General features: G+C 44.7%; 1 protein-coding gene across 1 annotated transcript in view; it reads left to right on the plus strand.

Annotated features, from left to right (window-relative positions):
• Nucleotides 1–21,288, plus strand: part of LOC117529195 (calcium/calmodulin-dependent protein kinase type II subunit beta) — a 180,496-nt gene that overhangs the window by 59,023 nt on the left and 100,185 nt on the right. The window contains exons 6-7 of the mRNA XM_034191899.1: nt 10,081–10,153; nt 19,498–19,600. Of these exons, the coding sequence (XP_034047790.1) occupies nt 10,081–10,153; nt 19,498–19,600 (176 nt within the window). The remainder of the gene's footprint in view (nt 1–10,080; nt 10,154–19,497; nt 19,601–21,288) is intronic.

The following is a 21,288-nucleotide window of genomic DNA, read 5'->3' on the forward strand; positions in this document are numbered from 1 at the left end:
ACGAGGAGAGAGAGAGAGCAAAACGAAAGAGAGAGAGAGAGCAAAACGAAAGAGAGAGAGAGAGCAAAACGAAGAGAGAGAGAGAGAGAGAGAGAGAGAGAGAGAGAGAATTTGAATTTTAAAACACACCTTTATTCACAACATTTGAGTTACATCACTTCCATCGTGCTGGTATTTGTTTTTTTGTTTTTTTGACAGGCGTCGGAAATGGAGCACCAACATCATTTATGCACCATGTGTCTCTGAAGGTGTCCATGTTATCAGTTAGAGCATAAAACTGGAAGTCCACTCTGATCCAGGCTGCCAAGAGTCCCTTCAGCATAAACTCAGGGTCCACTGACCCCTGAGCTAAAACACAGTTTTTCCGAGTCTTCCAGATGGCCAACTTCGCGAGTCCACAAAGCAGGTTAATTAACACATGCAGCTTCCTGGATTGTGCGCGATATTTTGGACAAAAAATAAACAAGTCCATAGTGAACAACAACCCAAACCCACGAAACCACCTCCCAAACAGCCCTGATAAGCACTGACACTGTGCGAAAACATGGTGAACAGTTTCCCTAAGTGGACAGAAAGGACAAACCCCATCAACCCCTGGATCCAGGTGCGCCAGATACCCGTTTGTAGCCAGAAGCCCATGTACAATCCTCCACTGGAGTTCCCCTGTGCGTTTGTCAACTTGGGGTTTGTACAGGCTCCGCCAGCACCCCACAGGAGACAAGGCCGCACCAAAAAACTCTGACCACTTCGACGCCGCCAACCCTGCCAAAGAGCGTAAGTGTGACACTTTGACACAGCTAAAATAGAGAGCTTTCTTGCCAACACTCACAAGCTCTCCCAAAACAGGTGACCTGAAAGACAGGAGAGCCCCCTGCTCCTCCTGCCAAGCCCCCACAGCAACGAGACAGTCAGAGAGGGGAACACTTACTCACATTCATCATCCCACTGGTCAGACAGAGTACAGTTCTCAGCAAACGCTCTGTGGGGCCCTGGCAAGGAGGCACAAACCTCCTCCACCACCCTGAGCAGCATCCTGGAGGACCGAACTCCCGACGACCTGCCAGTCTCCCAACAGACGTGCGCAGTAGATGGCCCAGTTTGGTGCACCCCGCCTCCCTCAGGTGGACCGCAGAGTGGCAGATGACAAACCAGGAGAGCTCACAAAGTCATTGAAGAAAAGAGGCTCCTCAAACAGCCACATCCCTGGTGTGCCGACGTTGTCCCTACACACAGAGAGGACCTGCCATGCCTGGAGAACTGACTGGTAAAAAGCCGAGGTGCGCGTCCCACTGACGTCCCGCCAATGGAGGAGGAACAGATATTTGTCATACCCAAGATCAGCCTCCCTCCTCAGCAGGACACGTGCTGTATTCTGCCAGCTCAATCCCGAGGAATACAACAGTCTCTGAGCAGCCTGCAACCTGAAGGTCGACACCCGAGCAGAAATGTCCACCAGCCCCTGTCCTCCTTCATGAAGTGGCATGTACAACACAGGAGCTCTGATCCAGTGATGGCCTGACCAGAAAAAGTCCACCAGTAACCGCTGCAACTGCTCAATAAGGCCCCGTGGTGGAGGGAGGACAGACAGTCTGTGCCAAAGCGACCAAGTTATTAGCGACCAGAACCCGCCCCCTGTAGGACATCTGGGGCAGCAACCATTGCCATTTGGACAGTCTGGCACACACCTTCTCCACCAAGCCCTTCCAATTCCTCTGACGATACCCATCTGTCCCCAGAAACACACCCAGCACTTTCAAACCCTCCACTGCCCACCTCAGACCACATGGCAGACAGGGAGCAGCCCCCTCCCGCCACCTCCCCATCAGGACAGCCTCACTCTTCCCCCAGTTCACTCTTGCAGCGGTCCCTGTCTCATAGAGCCGTAAACTATCCAATAACTCATCAACATCTGCCTCATTCGTGACAAAAACCATGATGTCATCTGCATAAGCAGAGAGCACCAGGGGAGAAGATTGGTGAAAACCTGGCAAAACAAGGCCAGACAGCCTGGCTCTAAGGCGACACAAGAGTGGCTCAATGGCTAAAGAGTACAGCTGACCTGAGATGGGGCAGCCCTGTCCTATACCCCGTGTCACGGGGACTGGGCAGCTCAACCCTCCCCCAACCGTAACCAAACATGAAGCCCCATTATACAATACCCCAACAAATGAAATAAATCCCTCACCAAAGCCAAACGCCCTCAAAGTGGAAAACAAAAACCCGTGATGAACCCGATCAAATGCCTTCTCCTGATCAAGTGACACAAACCCGCAAACCAAATCCCCAGTATTGCACAGATCAAACAAATCCCTCATCAAAAAAAGATTGTCCATAATAGTTCTATCGGGCACACAATAAGACTGGTCTGTATGAACATTAAAATCCAGGACATATTTCAACCTGTTCGCCAGCACCTTAGAAAAAAGCTTATAATCTGCACAGAGAAGTGCAACCAGTCTCCAGTTCTGCAACAGGGTAAGATCGCCTTTCTTAGGCAGGAGGGACAGAACAGCACAGCGACAAGATGTGGGCAAGCACCCGGCCACTATGCTCTCCCGCAACATCTCCAGAAGATCAGCACCGAGAACGCCCCAGAAGTGTTTATAAAAATCCACTGGAAGTCCGTCAATCCCTGGAACTTTCCCAGATGCCATCTGCCGCACCGCCATTGTCAGTTCATCCAGCGTGATGGGGGAGTCCAAGGCCTCTCGCTCCGAGGCCACCAGCTGGGGGAGACCTCTCAGAAGGTCAGCCGCACAGGCCCCGTCACAGTCTACAGCACTGTAGAGAACTGAGTAGAAGTCCCTCGCATGTCTCCACATCTCCGCCAAATCACTCGTCACCCGTCCGCCAGGAAGGCGAAGAGAGGTCATCACCTTCTGATGAGAGGTCTTCTTCTCCAGGTTGAAGAAGAAGGAACTGGGTGAATCCATGTCCCTGATGTTCGCAAAGTGAGCCCTCACCATCGCCCCTTTCACCCTCTCATGCAACAGGGCACCCAGCTCTGCCCTCTTCCCCCGCAGCAGGCTGTGCTGGTCGGGAACCCCAGCTACACGTAGGTTGGCCTGAATGTTCATAATGTCCTTCTCCAGTGTTGCCATGGCTACCTTGACCCTAGCTGTGGAATAGGAAGTGTACTGTTGACACAAAATCCGAACCTGAGTTTTGCCAACCTCCTGCCACTGACTCACTGTCCCAAATGTCTCCTTCCGTCCCCTCCAAAAACCCCAAAAATATTCAAATAAATTACAAAACGCCCTGTCGTGCAAAAGTTTGGTGTTGAATTTCCAGTAAGTGTTGAACCTCTGAGTGTGTGAATGGAATATTTCTGTGGTGATGAGATGATGATCTGAAAAACCAACTGGCTGAATGAAGCTCTTGCGTAATCTGTTCCTGAATGAGTGTGACATATAAATCTGCAGACACCACCCCATCTGAAACCTGAACCCATGTGTACCCATGTGTCTGTCCTGTGGGTATGTGACCCTCCATGTGTCCAATAAATCCACCTCATGTAAAAACCCAGCCAGTGAGGAAACTGACTGCAAATGTGGCTCCTCACCAACCCGATCCAGGGACATATCCACAGTGCAGTTGAAGTCACCCCCCAGCACCAAACAGTCACCAGGATCCTGCTGAACTAAAATGTCCCTCACCTGTTTGAATAACCCCACCCGCTCCGAGCCCTCATTGTGTGCATAAATATTCGTAAAGACCATGGTCAACCCCCCGACCTGAGCCCTAACCAACAGAACCCAACCCTGAACGATCTCAGTGCTGGATAAAACAGTGACATCAAGTCAAAGTGAAAACAAAACCGCCACTCCAGCACTGATGTTGGAGCCAAGACTCTGATAAAAAGGTCCCCTCCACCACCGAGCCCAGTCCACTTCATTATCGGCATCAGAGTGAGTCTCCTGCAGGAACAGCACATGCAACCCCTTTTGCTCAAAGAGCTCAGAGACCAAAGCCCTCCTCCGGCCGTCCCTGCCACCGTTCATGTTCAAAGAGCCCACCTTCAGACACTGCATGCGGACTGAGTGAAGAGAAAACAGAGAGAAAGACAAATAGAGAAGATAGAACACCCGGTGAGACACAGTCATACTGTATCTGGTGGATTTACAACCCCTGCGACCTCGCCCCCGCTTGGACAGAGATTCCTTCCCCAAAGCAGTGATATGTTTCCTGAGTCTGTACCACTTCTTCTCATCCAGCAGGTCCAGACCAACGAGCCTCCTCAACACTTTAACAGATTTCACAAATTTCTCTGTGTCGGGAAAATAATCTTCAACTTTCACTGATTTACAAAATGAGTCATCCAGAAAACTGTTGCTGTCCTGCAGCGTGTACAGATCACTGCTGTGAGAGATGGAACCGGTGGTGGACATGCTGGAATCTGAATCATAATCCATGTTGTCATCATTAATGCTTTGACTCAGTGGGGGTTCGGGGTCCGCTGGGCCCGGTATCACCCCGTCAGCCTGTTCACCCTGTCCAACGGTGACTGAAGACTCAGCCGCAGTAGAAACATCAGCGTTGACCACAGAACGAGAGACAGAAACATCAGCTGGCCTGACCACAGAACCGTCGGTCACCACAGCATCAGTCAACCCAGAATGTTCAGTTTTCAGCTAATCAGCAGTTACACTGACAATTTCAGTCACAGAGACACCCTGCTGTGGAGAAACGGGCTCCTCCTGCATGCTGGGCCCCTCCCCCGGACCAGACACCAACACCGGGTCCCCGAGCCCCGAGGCTGAAGGCCCCGGAACCAGACCCGGGGCCGCCGACACCGACGCACCAGACACATCGCGTTTGTGTGAACACGTGAGACGTTTGTGACCGACGTCCCCACATTCAAAACACTTCATGCTTCCTGAACTGGCATAAACCATGTAAAAAGAGTCCTCATGTTTGACTCTGAAAGACATGTCCAGAGTCTGGGTTGGACAGTTCAGGAACATGAACACCTGATGACAGAAGGACTGAACGTGGCGAAGTTTCTCGCTCTTACAGCCCAGTCTGATCATCTTAAAACCGCTGGTAAACTTACCGAACCTCTGGAGCTCCTGACTGAGAGCCTTGTTTGAAACAAGCGGAGGAACCCTGGAAATAATGATTTTAGTGGACGGAGCGTAGAGAGGAGAAGCCTGCAGGTAAGAATCATTCAGCTAAACCCCACTTTCAACAAGCTGAGCAGAGAAACGCTCCTCCAACAGAAAAACCACCACGGCTCTGTTCATCCTGGATACAAACATTAAGTTCTCATGTCTGGCCTGCTCGCCCACAGCCAGGAGGACATCCTCCAGACACAGCCGGGTCAGGGACCACCCTCACCCCGTGACGGAGAGAGAGGGCCAGCGGAGGCCCAGACGCCATCCACGCCAAAACCCGCCGCAAAAAACACACAAAACCACACGCAACCCAGTCAAAACAATAAAAAACAACCAACAAACAAACCGAAAATCAACAGAAACACCGAAAAGGAAGAAAAAATGCCACCTCACCTGAACTGCGTCACACTCTCACCTGCGACCCTCACTCACGCCCAAACTCCCAGCATGCACCAGAGAGAGAGAGAAAGTGCAGATGGTTGCTGACTTGTGGTTTCTTGGAAATCTAAAACGGAGTCGGACTCGGTGCTGCTGTTCCTGAATAAATTTCACAGGAAGGTCATCTGCTCCCACAGTGTCTCAGCCCTTTCATTTAGCCGTTAACTTTAGCCGTTTCTAACTCAGGATCTTCAGCTGGGCCTCTGCTGAAGGACGGTGTGTTTTCCAGAGCTCTGATGTCTGAGGTGGGATTTCCACGTGTTTTGTTGCGTGTGTGATCGGTGATCAACTGCACTCAGATCAATGCTTCCTTTTCCTTTTGCTCTGCAGTGGTGCGTTTTAGTTGCTGCAGAACGCACCGCTGCATAGCAAATGGGTAACTGAAACAGCTGAATGGCCAATCAGATCATCCCTAATCACATTGTCACGCCCGGCCGCTGTGGATGTAGAAACGGAATTGTGGAAAAAATGGCTGTGGTGTGTAACTGTACTGTAAACAGCACTGTTTCTGCTCAGACTTCCTGCCAAACTCTGTTTGACTCCTGAAATCATCTGTTTTTTGTTCTTTTCAGTCCTCTGCTCTGTACACTCGCTCGTCCACCCATTTCCCAAATGAACTACAACAAACACGTGGGTGGAAATGGGACAAAGACCTGATGAATACGTGATGCAACACAAACATAGTCTGTGGGAGTGTGTGGGCTTAACTCACACCTGTCAAAAAATGTATAATCAAGAGGGGAAAAGAATATCTAAAAGTCACACTCCAGTATAATTCACGGTTAATTCTGAAACAGATGTTGCCACAAGTTTTCAAGAAAAAACATTTTGTCACAATCTGTAAAAACTATTCAGTCACACACTAACCTAGTAAATCTTTAATGTTTTCTTGTTTCCACTGTAGTGAAAATGTTCAAAAACCATGATTTTTGTCAAAACCCCAAATGTTTGACAAATACAGTAAGTTGCTTTGAAGTACAAGTCACAGACCCTCCCAAAGTAATAAAAAAACAGCTTGTAGTCCAGAAATGATGGTGAGCGCTTCACCAAACAACAGACAGTGTTTGAATCTTGGCTGTATAGGCTTTTACGACATCATAAGGCATGCTAAGATTGAAGTCCTTTGGGGCCCTGTCTTACACAGAGCACACAGCAGTTGCCATTTTAACGCCCAGCCATGAGCACGTGGGTTTTCAAACAGGGTGAGGTCAGACAGACTGCAGGAGGACTGCTGTCATGGAGCAGCACAAAGTGTTTTGTGCCACAGACCAGGAAAAACCTGGTCTAAGGTTGATATATTTCTGGTACTTACATGGATATAGATAGTATAGATACAAGTCACAATTTCTTGTACACACAACAAAACAGTATAGAAAACAGGAATGAAAAGAAACAGAAGTAAACCCTAACAGGCAGCCATGCTGTTCTGCGTGCATCTGATCCCGTCTGATCCCAGACGTTAAAGAGAGTAGATCCTGATGAGAACTTGGCTGGGAGACCAGGAACACCAGGAGCTACATTGTACTCCAAGTACAAATGGAGCTGAGTCAGGAAGAGCATCTGACATAAAAACCTTTGTGATCAAATCTCAATGTGGCTTTCTACCGGATCCACTGTGGCGACCCCAAGCAACTGAGGGCAGCCAGGAAGCAAAATTCAATCAATAAGCCTAGCAGAAAAATACAAAACCTAACCTCACAGTATCACTGCTTCTCCTCAGGGAGCCTTGGGGACTGCTCTAAACTCACTTGATTGAAGATATGGGAGCAAGACAGTTTAACATCATACTCAAAGCAGTGGTGGGCACAGATAACCAAAAAATTAACGTTGATAACAGATAATCAGATAACTGAAAAGTTATCTTTGATAAAGATAAAATGATAAACCACCCAAAAATCAGAGGCGATTGCTCTAAGACTGCAGGGGAAGCTCAGCTTCTCCTAGAATGTCAAAAAATAAGTGATCAAATATATACTGTTGTGTGTACATGTCATTGACTAAATATGTGCTACAACGCGCTCAACTTTTGTTCAGAATCAGCTTCTTATCACTGGGAACGACGCGGCTTTCCTCTCACTCAAACCCGCAGCTTCACAGCGCTTTAAACAGTGTGACAGACTTCAATAGCGACACAAAGCATGCAGCGAAACGAGACGAGTCATTGGATAAATGCTGGGCTTTGTCCCGCCCATCGGACGCTCAGCGTGTCTGGGGGTCTATGGGGCAGTGGGCGGGCCTCAGCCGGCCCGGACGCTCAGCTTCTGCATGATGATTGGATGATCTGTCTGAGGCTGAATCCCTTTTTGATTGACAGCGAAATGAGCGAATCAGCGATCTTTTGGTGTAACCTAAAAGATGTTCTGTGGGAACATATTTTATTTTTCATTCTGTTCTGAGTTGAACCGGAGACTTTCCTAATCTTCTTAGCGGCATCTTTGTTAAAAACGACTAGCGACAAATCGAGCTTCTATTTCTGGTGGGTGTTTTTTTTTTATAGCTGTTTGTGTTTGCAGACTGACTTCTATCACTCTTTCTGTCTTCTATCTCAGTTTCTGTTCCTACCGAGCAGCGGGTGCTGCTGAGCTCCTTCACCGTCACAAAGCGCTCACAGGCGGACAAACTTCACACGAGCTTCGCGCCAGTCCCAGCTAGCGAGCTAGCTAGGTAGCAAGCTGCACATAATGACAGACAATTTGAATGTTGTTGGTGAAGCCATTTGATAGTCTTCCTTATGAAGAAAAACTTAGAGTTAAACAGCAGGGCAGATCAACTCCTCAGATTAATTTGGTGCAAAAGGAGGGAAAAGTAACAGGTCTTTTCTGCTGTCCTGGTATGACAAAGTGAGCTGGCTGACTGGAAGAGCTGTAATAAATAAAATGTACTGTTGGTCATGCCTCTTGATGAAACCATCTCAGGGATGTGTTGTCTGGTCAAAAGTGGGTTTTGGGGATCTGTCCAACTTTGACGGGGCATACAAAAGGCATGAAAAAAAAGCAATGAACGTGAGTGCATGTGTAAGGTTAAGTTTCCTGGGCAGAGTCAGGGTTGAGCATGTAATCAATGAAGGCGCTCACATTCAAGTGGCAAAACATAATGAAGCAGTTAAAACAGAGCTTTCCTAAACCGCCTTATTGATGGGATTCCCTTGCTTGGCTGTCAGGAGCTGTCATTTAGGGGGCATGATGAGACTTTTGAATCATCCAACAAGGGGAAGTTTAAACGGATTAAAATTTAAAATTCTGCAAATTATTGGTTGAGCTAACAGGATTAATAAATGGAATAGTGTTGACAGTGTTGAATGCTTCCTCTCCAAAGTAAAGGTCAAACAAGGTCTACGTCTATTGGATTCTATGACATGTGACATATGTTACCCCGTAACGTGATAAGTAAGGATGATACATGGTCCAAACTATTCCTTTTTAAAACTGTGTTAACTCAACTAGTAATTTACATCACTTTTTACCAAAATTGGAGCAACTTTAACATTTGACCCCTGTACAAAATGAAACTGACCTTTGTCACCATTCTTGCTGTTTTTATCCCGTAACTCCATAGAATTCAGTCACAGACGGTCCAAACTATACCTTTTTGGAATCTTTATAATCAGGCAAATAATGTGGAATATTTTTCAGTATGATTGGAGCATTTTTTAATTTTGACCTCTGTAAATCTTCAATTGACCCCTACCTGACCACTGATTGAAAATTCAAGTGGCCAATCGTTTTTTTCAAAAGAGGATTGTCTGAGGAGTATTTCTGCCAAATTTGATGCTTTTATCACCATTTGCAGGATTCCCCTCTAAATATTCTCTTATCTGCTGCAGTAGTTGAACTGAATGGGTTTTCAACAGGTTGGAATTCAAAGATGTTGTGTTGTGTGGATGCAACAGTGTTTAGCGCTAGAAGAAAAGCCCGAACCAAAGCTGACCTGATGTTGGTGGCTAAAGTCCACCACCCTCAACACATAGAGCGAAGCAACATCGCTGGAATCTCCAGTAATTCAAAACCTGATTCACAAACAAACTCCACACTCTTCAGATTGTCTGTGTATGTATGTGTGTGTGTGTGTGTGCGAGCGCGTGTGTGTGTGTGCGCGCGCGCGCGTGTGCGCATTTGAGTGTGTGTGCGTTTGTGAGCGTGTGTGTGTGCGCGCGTGTGTGTGTGCGTTTGAGTGTGTGAGTGTGTGCGCGCGTGTGTGTGTGCATTTGAGTGTGTGTGCGCGCGTGTGTGTTTGATTGTGTGTGAGCGTGTGTGTGTGTGTGTGCGCGTGTGTGTGCATTTGAGTGTGTGTGTGTGCGCGTGTGTGTGCATTTGAGTGTGTGTGTGTGCGCGCGTGTGTGTGCATTTGAGTGTGTGTGCGCGCGCGTGTGTGCATTTGAGTGTGTGTGAGCATTTGGGTGTGTGCGCACGCGTGTGCGTGTGTGTGTGTGTGTGTGTTTGAGTTTGACTGACTGCTGCCTTTGCATGGATGTGACAGAGGGGGCTGAATGTGTTCAGACTAACCTGCTCCCCCTGCTGTTTGCATGCAGTCATTGCATCCAGCAGATCCTGGAGGCCGTGCTCCACTGCCATCAGATGGGGGTGGTACACAGAGACCTCAAGGTGAGTCTCCTGCAGGGACGTGTGTGTCTGGAGTGACTCCTAGCTGTGTATGTGTCTGTCTGACTGATTCCCACAGCTGGTAAGTGCAGCGGGATGCGTTTAAATCCGGCATGTGCGTGCATGTCTTACTCTCCACATGTGCATGAATGTGTGCAGATTTGTGTGTGTTCAGCTTAAGGACTGTGCATGCCTTTGACACTGTGTGCTCTGTTCATCTGACGTGACTCGTAGCTTTTCCAGGAATTGTTGTTTAATTAATTCCTCCAAACATAAGATTATGAATAAACAATAAATAACAATCTTAATTAGATTTTTTGAGCTTCTTCACAGCAAGAGAAGCAAAGTGAATGTGCCAGAAGTTTTTAAAATCATTATTTCAGTAAGGACATGTGAATTACAGCACAGCCAATCACTGAGAGGAAAGTAGATCAAATAAAAGTGCTGTGAGGAAGCTCTGAGAAATGTACAAATAAACATGAGTGAGTGGGAACATTTACATTTAGATTTTGTTTGTGGGAGGTTCATATGATATCAACAGTACTGGTCCCAGATCTGCTGATGTGATTGCTTTGGAGATTTGGGGGAAACACAACAATTAATTTATTGTACCAAAATGTACGACCTGTTCCTGACTCGAGTGAGGCCTGATTGGATCTAATGACGTTGCTGGAGGTGTCTGCTGTAGAGACTCGAGAGTCATTTTTTCTGATAGTAAGTGATGTTTTCATCACCATAGTGTACACAGACATGGGTGAGTTATGCTGATGTACATATCTGTTTATGTCTGTCATATCTGGCATGTTGTAAAGTTGGAGGCTTGTCTTATTTTCTACTTTTCAGCACAAAAGGCTCAGCTGGTTTTTGCTGATTGTGTTTGACAGACATCTTTATGATCATTTCACACTGTCAGAGGGTGATTGTGTGAATTTTCAATCCATCATTGTCTTGCATCTTAGACAAAACTGTCCATTTTCATTTATGTAACACTGCAGTGATGAGACTGATTCTGTCTGTTGGCCGAAGCTGAAACGCCGATTCCTGCTTTTGCATCCTCCAGAATTGATGACTGTGATGTTTGGCTTTCTGGGTGACCAGAAAACACTGTGAGATGTCTTCAAATGATTAATTATACGGCTACTTGACTTTTAACGAGAACTAGGAGATTTCGGCACATCACACCTGTATCAGCTTCCCTTCACTGGCTTCCTGTGGATGTGAAAGCAGGTTTAAGATTCTGGGGTCCTGTGCCATCACATGCACAGTGACTTCAGGATGCAGGTTAACCTGAGATGTCGTTGGGTGTAGAACATTTACTCCTACTTTGTGGTGTAATCTGCCATTTGATGATAGTCAGATTTTGTCGAAACCTTTAAATCCCATTTCAAATTACACTGTAATTCTGATTGCAGTGGCTTGACTATTTTTTTTTTTCTTTTTTAATTTGTGCTGTGGGCATACCTTTTTCATTTGGTTACATTTTATATTCATTTTTCTTTTCTTCCCCAGAACTTTCAAGCCTGTGTGTGGGTTTACTCAGGTCTCTGTTTGCACTGAAAGGCTGCACCTGACCTTTTGTTGTACACGTTACAATGACAAATAAAAAATCTCTATCTGTAATGACCCCAGAACAGAGAACCACAAGGAATAAAAATCAACTGGTTTATTGTCCCAGCACAGAGTATTAGTAACTGGCATTGTGTTGTCAGATGTAGTAGATTTCTAGGCATTTGGTCAAAACACAGTTAATCAGACCAGAACAGCAACAGTCCATCAGCGGGTGAAGAACAAAGGTTAATCCAAGCATACAGGCTGTTGTCGATACACAAAGAGACCGTAAAGTGGCAGGATGGTTCAGTGAGGTGTCTAAAGGTGTTGAATTGTCTCAGTGTTTAGTTATGTCTCAGTTATGATTGTGACCTCTTCACATATGAACTAATCCAGGATTTTTGTCCAAAGTGTACCTGATTGAAAGCAATACTTGGAAGCATTGATGAGTTACTGCAGTGACCAGGTTTTGGTAGTGATCTACTTTTAACGAGGTCACAGAGATCTCAAAGTTCAGAAGGACCACAGAGTACTCACAAGCAAACCTGTCCAAGTTTGTGGTCCAGAGATCATGTGTGTCTGATGTGAAATCGATATCTGGAAATGTTGAGGTATTGTGGCGATAAGGGGTGTGACGGATGCACGCACACATGGATGGAACCCATTTAAAAGTTCACCTTTCTGGAAAGCCGGGGATAATAAAATGGCTACATGCATTCAAATCACCTCCCTACTTAGCTGACCTAATTAAACCCTACGTACCGGCCCAGACTTTGCGTTCTCAGGGTGCAGGACTACTTTGTGTCCTTAGGGTGAATAAAAAGTCTGTGGGTCACAGAGCTTTCTCTTATCGTGCCCCTGTTATGTGGAATGATCTCCCTGCATCAATAAAACAGATTCTGTGGAGACTTTCAAGTCCAGACTTAAGACGCACTTATTTTCCCTTTTGTATGGCTAGCATACTGGTAAAGTATGCTACTATGCTTTTTACTCTTTTAAATTCATTTTATTAGTAAACGGAGTGTGCCGCGACCTCAACTTTATCTAAATTCTGGGTCTTTTAGTGAAGCTTAGGGCTAGTGGCCGGCGATCACCTTAGTATTTCTTCTGTTTTTCTTGTTGTTTAATGCTGACAAATTATTCTGTATTTGTTGTCTTTCTGATGCTTGATTCTGTTTGGTCCGGTCTCCCTCTGTTTGAGGTTCGGCTCCCGCCAGAGATGGGTGTGGTGTCTGTTTCTGTAACCGTCCTGTGCACTGACAACATTTCCTGTATATTTGTTTTGTGAATTGTTCTGTAATTTGTGTCTGTATCATGGCCCAAGCAGAGGGTCATCCCTTTGAGTCTGGTCTGCTTGAGGTTTCTTCCTCAAATCATCAGAGGGAGTTTTTCCTTCCCAGTGTGTTCTTGCTCTGGGGGTTGGTAAGGTTAGACCTTATTGTGTGAAGCGCCTTGAGGCAACTTTGTTTGATTTGGCGCTATATACAGTGGTATGTAAAAGTTTGGGCCCCCTGATGATTTCCATGATTTTCCTTTATAAATCATTGGTTGTTTGGATCAGCAATTTCAGTTAAATATAGCATATAGCAGACAAACACAGTGATATTTGAGAAGTGAAATGAAGTTTATAGGATTTACAGAAAGTGTGCAATAATTCTTTAAACAAAATTAGGCAGGTGCTTAAATTTGGGCACCCCAACAGAAAAAATACATCAGTATTTAGTAGATCCTCCTTTTACAGAAATAACAGCCTCTAAACGCTTCCTATAGCTTCCAATGAGAGTCTGGATTCTGGTTGAAGGTATTTTTGACCATACTTCTTTACAAAACATCTCAGGTTTGTTGGTTTCTGAGCATGGACAGCCCACTTAAAATCACACCACAGATTTTCAATAATATTCAGGTCTGGGGACTGAGGTGGCCATTTCAGAATGTTGTACCTGTTCCTCTGCATGAATGTCTTAGTAGATTTTGAGCAGTGTTTAGGGTCGTCTTGTTGAAAGATCCAGCCCCGGTACAACTTCAACTTTGTCACTGATTCATGAACTTTGTTCTCAAGAATCTGCTGATATTGACTGGAATCCATGTGACCCTCAACTTTAACAAGATTCCCAGTACCTGCACTGGCCACACAGCCCCACAGCATGATGGAACCACCTCCAAATTTTACTGTAGGTATCAAGTATTTTTGTTGGAATGCTGTGTTCTTTTTCAGCCATACATACTGCCCCTTGTTATGTCCAAATAACTCAATTTTAGTTTCATCAGTCCACAGCACCTTATTCCAAAATTAAGCTGGCTTGTCCAAATGTGCTTTAGCATACCTCAAGCGACTCCGTTTGTGGCGTGTACACAGAAAAGGCTTCCTGTGCATTACAGCATCATACAGCATCTCTTTGTGAAAAGTGCGCTGTATAGTTGAACGATGCACAGAGACACTATCTGCAGCAAGATCACATTGTAGGTCTTTGGAGCAGGTCTGTGGGTTGACTGTGACTGTTCTCACCATCCTTCACTTCAGCTTATCTGAGATTTTTCTTGGCCTGCCACTTCAGGCCTTAACTAGTACTGTGCCTGTGGTCTTCCATTTCCTCATTATGTTCCTCGCAGTGGAAACTGACAGCTCAAATCTCTGAGATGGCGTTTTGTATCCTTTCGCTAAACCATGATGTTGAACTGTCTTTGTTTTCAGGTTATTTGAGAGTTGTTTAGAGGCTCCCATGTTACCACCTATTAGAAGAGATGCAAAGAGGAGAAACATTTGTAAATGGCCACCTTAAATACCCTTTCTCACGATTGGATTCACCTGTGTAAGGAGGTCAAGGGTCAATGAGCTTACCAAACCAATTTTGTGTTCCAATAATTAGTGCTAAATGTATTCAAATCAATAAAATGACAAGGGAGCTTAAATTTATGCACCTGCCAAATTTTGTTTAAATAATTATTGCACACTTTCTGTACATACTATAAACTTCATTTCACTTCTCAAATATCACTGTGTTTATCTGCTTTTTGATATATTTAACTGAAATTTTTGGTCCAGGCAACCAATGATTTATAAAGGAAACTCATGACAATTATCAGGTGGCCCAAACGTTTGCGTACAACTGTAAATGAAATAAATTTAAATTGAATATGCTCATGTTCTTTTTCTGTTTCTTCTCACTGTACCTTTCAGGGCTCCACCCCTCTTCATATTTTGTGGGAAAACCTTGAAATTAATCAGCTTCTGTAATTTTTAAGCAGTTCACCAACAGTGATTGTGGGCTAATATACAAAGTCAATAATACCAAAATTTTACTCAACAGAACTACTGGAGCACAGACTTAGTAGATGGCATATTCATACAACTAATTGGGCAGGAAGTCATATTACCTCAGATATTTGTAATGAAATGCTCAGAAAGGACAAAGGAAGTTGAGTCCACATGAAAAATTTCATGATATTATTATTATTATTATTCATAACTGTATAGCTTAAAATAGCAAATTTACTTCCATACAGTTGGTATAAACAGGGAAACTAGCTATAGAGGCCAAAATGGTGTAGTGGCTTCAGTTCCCTCCTCTTTTTCTTGTTTTCCTTGGGTTTAAACAACCTCACCTTCATAACTGCGAAGAACCTCTGAATTTTTTCCAGTGAAAATTGGCATGCATCAGGCATGTGTTCTGGTTCCGTCAGTGGGTGTTGGGGTTAGGGTTGTGGAAAGCTGGAAACCAGCAGTTTAGGTGCCTTTGTTGGCAAGGAAGCATTCACTGACCTTGACTTCATGAATGATGCTGTGATCTTTACTGAATCAATAGATACAGAGATTACAGTACTTATGAATTGGAGTGAGGGAGGTGATGGTATGGCAGCAGCCTGACATTGGTGTGTGTGTGTGTGTGTGTGTGTGTGTGTGTGTGTGTGTGAATGGGTGAGTGCAAGGCATCATTGTAAAGTGCTTTGAGAGTCTGATTCAGATGGAAAAGTACTATACTTTAGGGGAGGTGATAGTCTAGTGGTTAAGCGTTGGGCTTGAGACCAGAGGATCCTCGGTTCAAATCCCAGCCTGACTGAAAAATCACTAAGGGCCCTTGGGCAAGGTCCTTAATCTCCTAGTGTCTCCCAGTTTGTAGTGAGCGCCTTGTATGGCAGCACCCTGACATGGGGGTGAATGTGAGGCATTATTGTAAAGCGCTTTGAGCGGCTGATGCAGATGGAAAAGTGCGATATAAATGCAGTCAATTTAACATTTCTGTTTGTGATTGTTCCAGATGAAGACTAAGATCCAGGCTTCCAGTGACTTTCTGAACTTGTCCATAAAAGTGTCAAACAGACGTTCACTGATCTCAGCAGTGACGTTCATGTCTCTGGGTCCTCGGCCTTTCAGATTGAGAGACACCTGAGAAAAGCTTATGGAGTCATGTGGTCATTGTCAGAGGTCAAAGCCTCAGGGTCCTGGTTCTTCCTGATTTACTTCGTGGTTGTGAGACACAAAAGCAGGCACCAGAAGTGATGGCTGCAGGTATTTAGTAAGAGGTCTTTTGGAGGATCTGCTGGATTGTCTTTCTGCACTGTAAAACTCAATGAGTTAGATGAACTCAAACCATTTGAGGAAACCAATTGCCTTAAACCATTTGAGTTTGCCAACTTAAATAAAATAATTTTCAAAAATGTAATTGTTAAAGTTTTAGTAACTTAACAATTTATAGTTAATTAAACGTATGTAAATCTAGTTTATCCATCCATCCATCCATTTTCTTCCACTTTATCCGGAGTCGGGTCGCGGGGGCAGCAGCACAAGAGCACAATCTCCCCCAGCTCCTCGGGGGAACCCCGAGACGTTCCCAAGCCAGTCGAGAGATGTAGTCCCTCCTAAATCTAGTTTGTGTTTTTCAGTAAAAAAGTGACAAATAAATTTCTGCCTAAAAAATATGCATTACATTTTGGATTAGATTTTTTGGTTTAATTGTTGACTCCGCCCATTTGCTCCCCTCGGGACGCGAACTCACGATCTCCGGGGTGGAAGTCGGACTCTCTAACCAGAAGGCTCAAACCCAGGGCTCTGACCTTGTGACCGGAGAATCCTATTGAGCTGTTGGGAGTGAGGTTTACTAACTACATCTGCACAGCGCCACCTGCTGGCCTCCGTTACATAAACTCAATTAAAATGAGTGAATGGAATGCACCGGAAATACATCACCAACACTTAAATGCCCCAAAACTTTAAATGCACTTAAAGGAACTGAGTTGTTATGACAACAATTCATTTTTGAGTTCGTTTAATTAATGGAAATTTTTTTTGAAAAGTTTGAGTTACATTAACTTAATTATTGTATTAAAATGGAGTGTTCAGTTTAACAGTGTGTCAAGCGAGCGGTATCACTTGCATTGTGAGGAAACATCAGCTACAACATTTTGACCAAGTGGTTGTGTCTCTGGGTATGATCCAACAAGCAGGTGCCTCAGTGACCACCAAGTGGGGAAGGCCAAGGGGACGCCCACGTCTCACCTGGTGTCTGCAGACAGGGGTGTCATTTTGAGAGGTGGAGATGGACTGTTTGTCTGCATGGGTGGTTGCCGTCCACAATCCGAGATGACTCTGTCATATTGTGATCAGGGGCATGGCATCAGCACATGCTGCAAGACCTGATGATTTGCACACGGCAGGATGAATTTATTTTTTAACAAATGTTTGTTTATGTTTTTCCAATGAAATATATTTTTATTTAAAAAAATTCCTGTAATAGAATGGCGGCCTCTCCAGGGTGTATCCTGCCTCTCGCCCAGTGAGCGCTGGGATAGCCCCCCCACCCCCACTCACCCACCCATGACCCTTAATTGGAATAAGCAGGTTTCATAAAAATGAAAAATAAATAAAAAAATTTAAACTTTTGCACAGTAAACTATAAATGTTTCAATAATATCAGAATATACAATATAAAGTTCAAATTCATTTAAAATAATTTTACAACACTGTAAAAATATTTAATTTACTTTTGAGAGTTTTAAACTGTACAAGGATCACAGTGTACAAATTATGTATGACAAAATAACAGTCTGTAAAATAAACATCATGAAGTTTGGGTCTGGCAGTACATGCTGGTTCTGGGCATTGCAGCGCTACACTACAGACCACCTTGGCTTCTGGATAGCAACCAACATGGCAGGCAACTGATCAGTTGAAAAAAAGAAAGTAAATTAAGTTAGGTTAAACAAAGTTACATTCTCAGCAGGAAACCGATGGATTGCCTACTCCGGAAAGGGAAGGAGGACTTGCCCCAGGTGTAGTTCAAGTACCTCTGGGTCTTGTTCACGAGTGAAGGGGCAATGGAGTGTGAGATTGGCTGGAGAACTGGTGCAGCAGGGGCGGTGCTGCATTCGCTCTACTGTACCGTTGTGACGAAAAGGGAGCTGAGCCAAAAGGTGAAGCTCTCCATCTACTGGTGAATCTTTGTTCCTACTCTTACCTGTGGTCATGAGGGTTGGATCACAACCAAAAGAACTAGACTTCAGGTACTAGCAGCTGAAATGACCTTCCTTAGGAAGGTGACTTCCACATACACAATATCACCATTTCCCTCAAATATTGTTCACAAACCAGTCTAAATCTGTGATAGTGAGCACTTCTCCTTTGCTGAGATAATCCATCCCACCTCACAGGTGTGCCATATCAAGATGCTGATTAGACACCGTGATTAGTGCACAGGTGTGCCTTAGACTGTCCACAATAAAAGGCCACTCTGAAAGGTGCAGTTTTGTTTTATTGGGGGGGGGATACCAGTCAGTATCTGGTGTGACCAACATTTGCCTCATGCAGTGCAACACATCTCCTTCGCATCATCCGTGAAGAGAACACCTCTCCAACGTGCCAAACACCAGCGAATGTGAGCATTTGCCCACTCAAGTCGGTTACGACGATGAACTGGAGTCAGGTCGAGACCCCGATGAGGACGATGAGCATGCAGATGAGCTTCCCTGAGACGGTTTCTGACAGTTTGTGCAGAAATTCTTTGGTTATGCAAACCGATTGTTTCAGCAGCTGTCCGAGTGGCTGGTCTCAGACGATCTTGGAGGTGAACATGCTGGATGTGGAGGTCCTGGGCTGGTGTGGTTACACGTGGTCTGCGGTTGTGAGGCTGGTTGGATGTACTGCCAAATTCTCTGAAACGCCTTTGGAGACGGCTTATGGTAGAGAAATGAACATTCAATACACGAGCAACAGCTCTGGTTGACATTCCTGCTGTCAGCATGCCAATTGCACGCTCCCTCAAATCTTGCGACATCTGTGGCATTTGTGCTGTGTGATAAAACTGCACCTTTCAGAGTGGCCTTTTATTGTGGGCAGTCTAAGGCACACCTGTGCACTAATCATGGTGTCTAATCAGCATCTTGATATGGCACACCTGTGAGGTGGGATGGATTATCTCAGCAAAGGAGAAGTGCTCACTATCACAGATTTAGACTGGTTTGTGAACAATATTTGAGGGAAATGGTGATATTGTGTATGTGGAAAAAGTTTTAGATCTTTGAGTTCATCTCATACAAAATGGGAGCAAAACCAAAAGTGTTGCGTTTATATTTTTGTTGAGTGTATATAAAATTGAGGTGTACTTTTTTCTGGCATGCCAACTTGTGCAAACACAACCTGTGAAGTGCAACCTCACGAAAACCAAGGAACTTTCAGCATTTTGCTTTATTACTAAAAGAAGTCATGAGGTGTGTGTTTGTGTGTGTGTTTTATTGTAACTTCCAGAAGTGACACAGTCAGTTTTTTGCTGATGTGATTGTCTTTGGTGTTTGTGTCTCTCATGCAGCCAGAGAACCTGCTGCTCGCCAGCAAATGTAAGAATGCAGCAGTGAAGCTGGCTGACTTTGGACTGGCAATAGAGGTTCAAGGAGAACAGCAGGCCTGGTTTGGTATGTTGTGCAAAGACAGACAAGAACTCCAGAACTCCAAAATGCTTAGGGGCTAAAAGGTTTTGTAAAAACACTCTGGAGTTATGTTCCTGTGATAGGCCAAATGGTTATGTCTCTGGTTATGATCCAACAAGCAGGTGCCTCAGTGTCCAGCAACTGGGGAAGGCCAAGGGGACGCCCACATCTCACCCCGTGTCTGCAGACAGGGGGTTCATTTTGAGAGGTGGAGATGGAGTTATGTTCTCAGTGTTTACAAAATGCAGATGAATTGTTCTTAAAAGTGATCATGAAGGTTACAAAGTCCATCGCGTACCCATGTTCTACACCAGCAGCCCAAGAACTGCATAGGGCCTGGAAGCTAGTAAACCCCACAACCCACCGATGCGTTTGTTTCTCCTTTGTTTCCATACATGCACATAGGTTGTGAACACTGTACATTCTATTCCAAATCAAAACATAAAGACAAACGTATCTAATTTGTTGTTACTTTACAGAAAGTGAAGAAAAAAGGAATATTAGGCTGTTCAATAAAATATCAGTGTTTGTATTGTCTTCTTTACAAACTCAAACATTTCCTGTATAAAGTGAAAAATGCTTGAACTCATATTTAGTTGTATGAACACTGTTTCTGAGACCTGCTTCACATCTGTGTTTCATGGAGTCGACCAGCTTCTGTTTCCCAGTCCAGGTCCTTTGGACTACAGCCCACAGTTCCTCTGGATTTCTTGGTTTTGCCTCAGAAACAGTATTTTTGACGTCACCCCACAGGTTTTCTGTTGGATTAAGGTCCTGGGATTGGGCTGGCCACTCCATAACTGTAATCTGCTGGGTCTGGAACCGAGATGCTGCTGACTTGCTGGTGTGTTTGAGGTCGTTGTCTTGTTGAAACATTTCCTCTTCGTGACTTCTTCAAGTGTTCTGATGTGTTCAAACTTGTCCCTGATCCTGGTTTGTGATCAGTAGACCCGAGAAACTTCTCCACATCATGATGCTCCACCAGGCTTCACTGTCTTCACAGTGGACTGTGGCTTGAGTTCAGTTTTTGGGGGTCATCTGATGAGGAAAAAACTATCCTGCTGTCCTCAGTCCACCAAACGTTGTCCCGTTTCTCTTCAGTCCAGTCAGTGTGTTCTTTGTCAAACCTCTTCAACACCTGTAGTTTGTTTTTTGTGGGGACGTCTTGTCCATCCTTTGTCTTCACACAGACGTCTTCTAGATGTTCCAGGACTCACAGGTACCTTCAGACCTCCTCTGATCCTCATGGAGCTGATCTTTGTCATTCTGTCTGTTCTTTGATCCATCTGAATGGTGGTTTTTCGTTTTCTTCCACGTCTTTGTTGCCATTTAAAAACATTTCAGATCATTTTATCTGAGCAGTCTGTCATTTTCTGTACTTCTTTATATGTTTTCTCCTCTCCAGTCAACTTTTTAATCAAAGTACGCTGTTCATCTGAACAATGTCTCGAACGACTCATTTGACTCTGATAGTCAGAGAGAAAAACACGACGACCAGCAGGAAGAACATTTACTGTCTTAATCCTTCAATAAGTTCCACCTGTACGGGTGAAATGAGGGTCACAGAAAGAAAAAGACAAACACTGATATTTTATTCAACAGCCTAATATTCTTTTTTTCTTTACTTTCTCTAAAGTCAATTTTTCTTCATATTTTCATTTGGAATCGAATGT

The sequence above is a fragment of the Thalassophryne amazonica genome, chromosome 17 (genome assembly GCF_902500255.1).
Source record: "Thalassophryne amazonica chromosome 17, fThaAma1.1, whole genome shotgun sequence".
NCBI lineage: Eukaryota > Metazoa > Chordata > Actinopteri > Batrachoidiformes > Batrachoididae > Thalassophryne > Thalassophryne amazonica.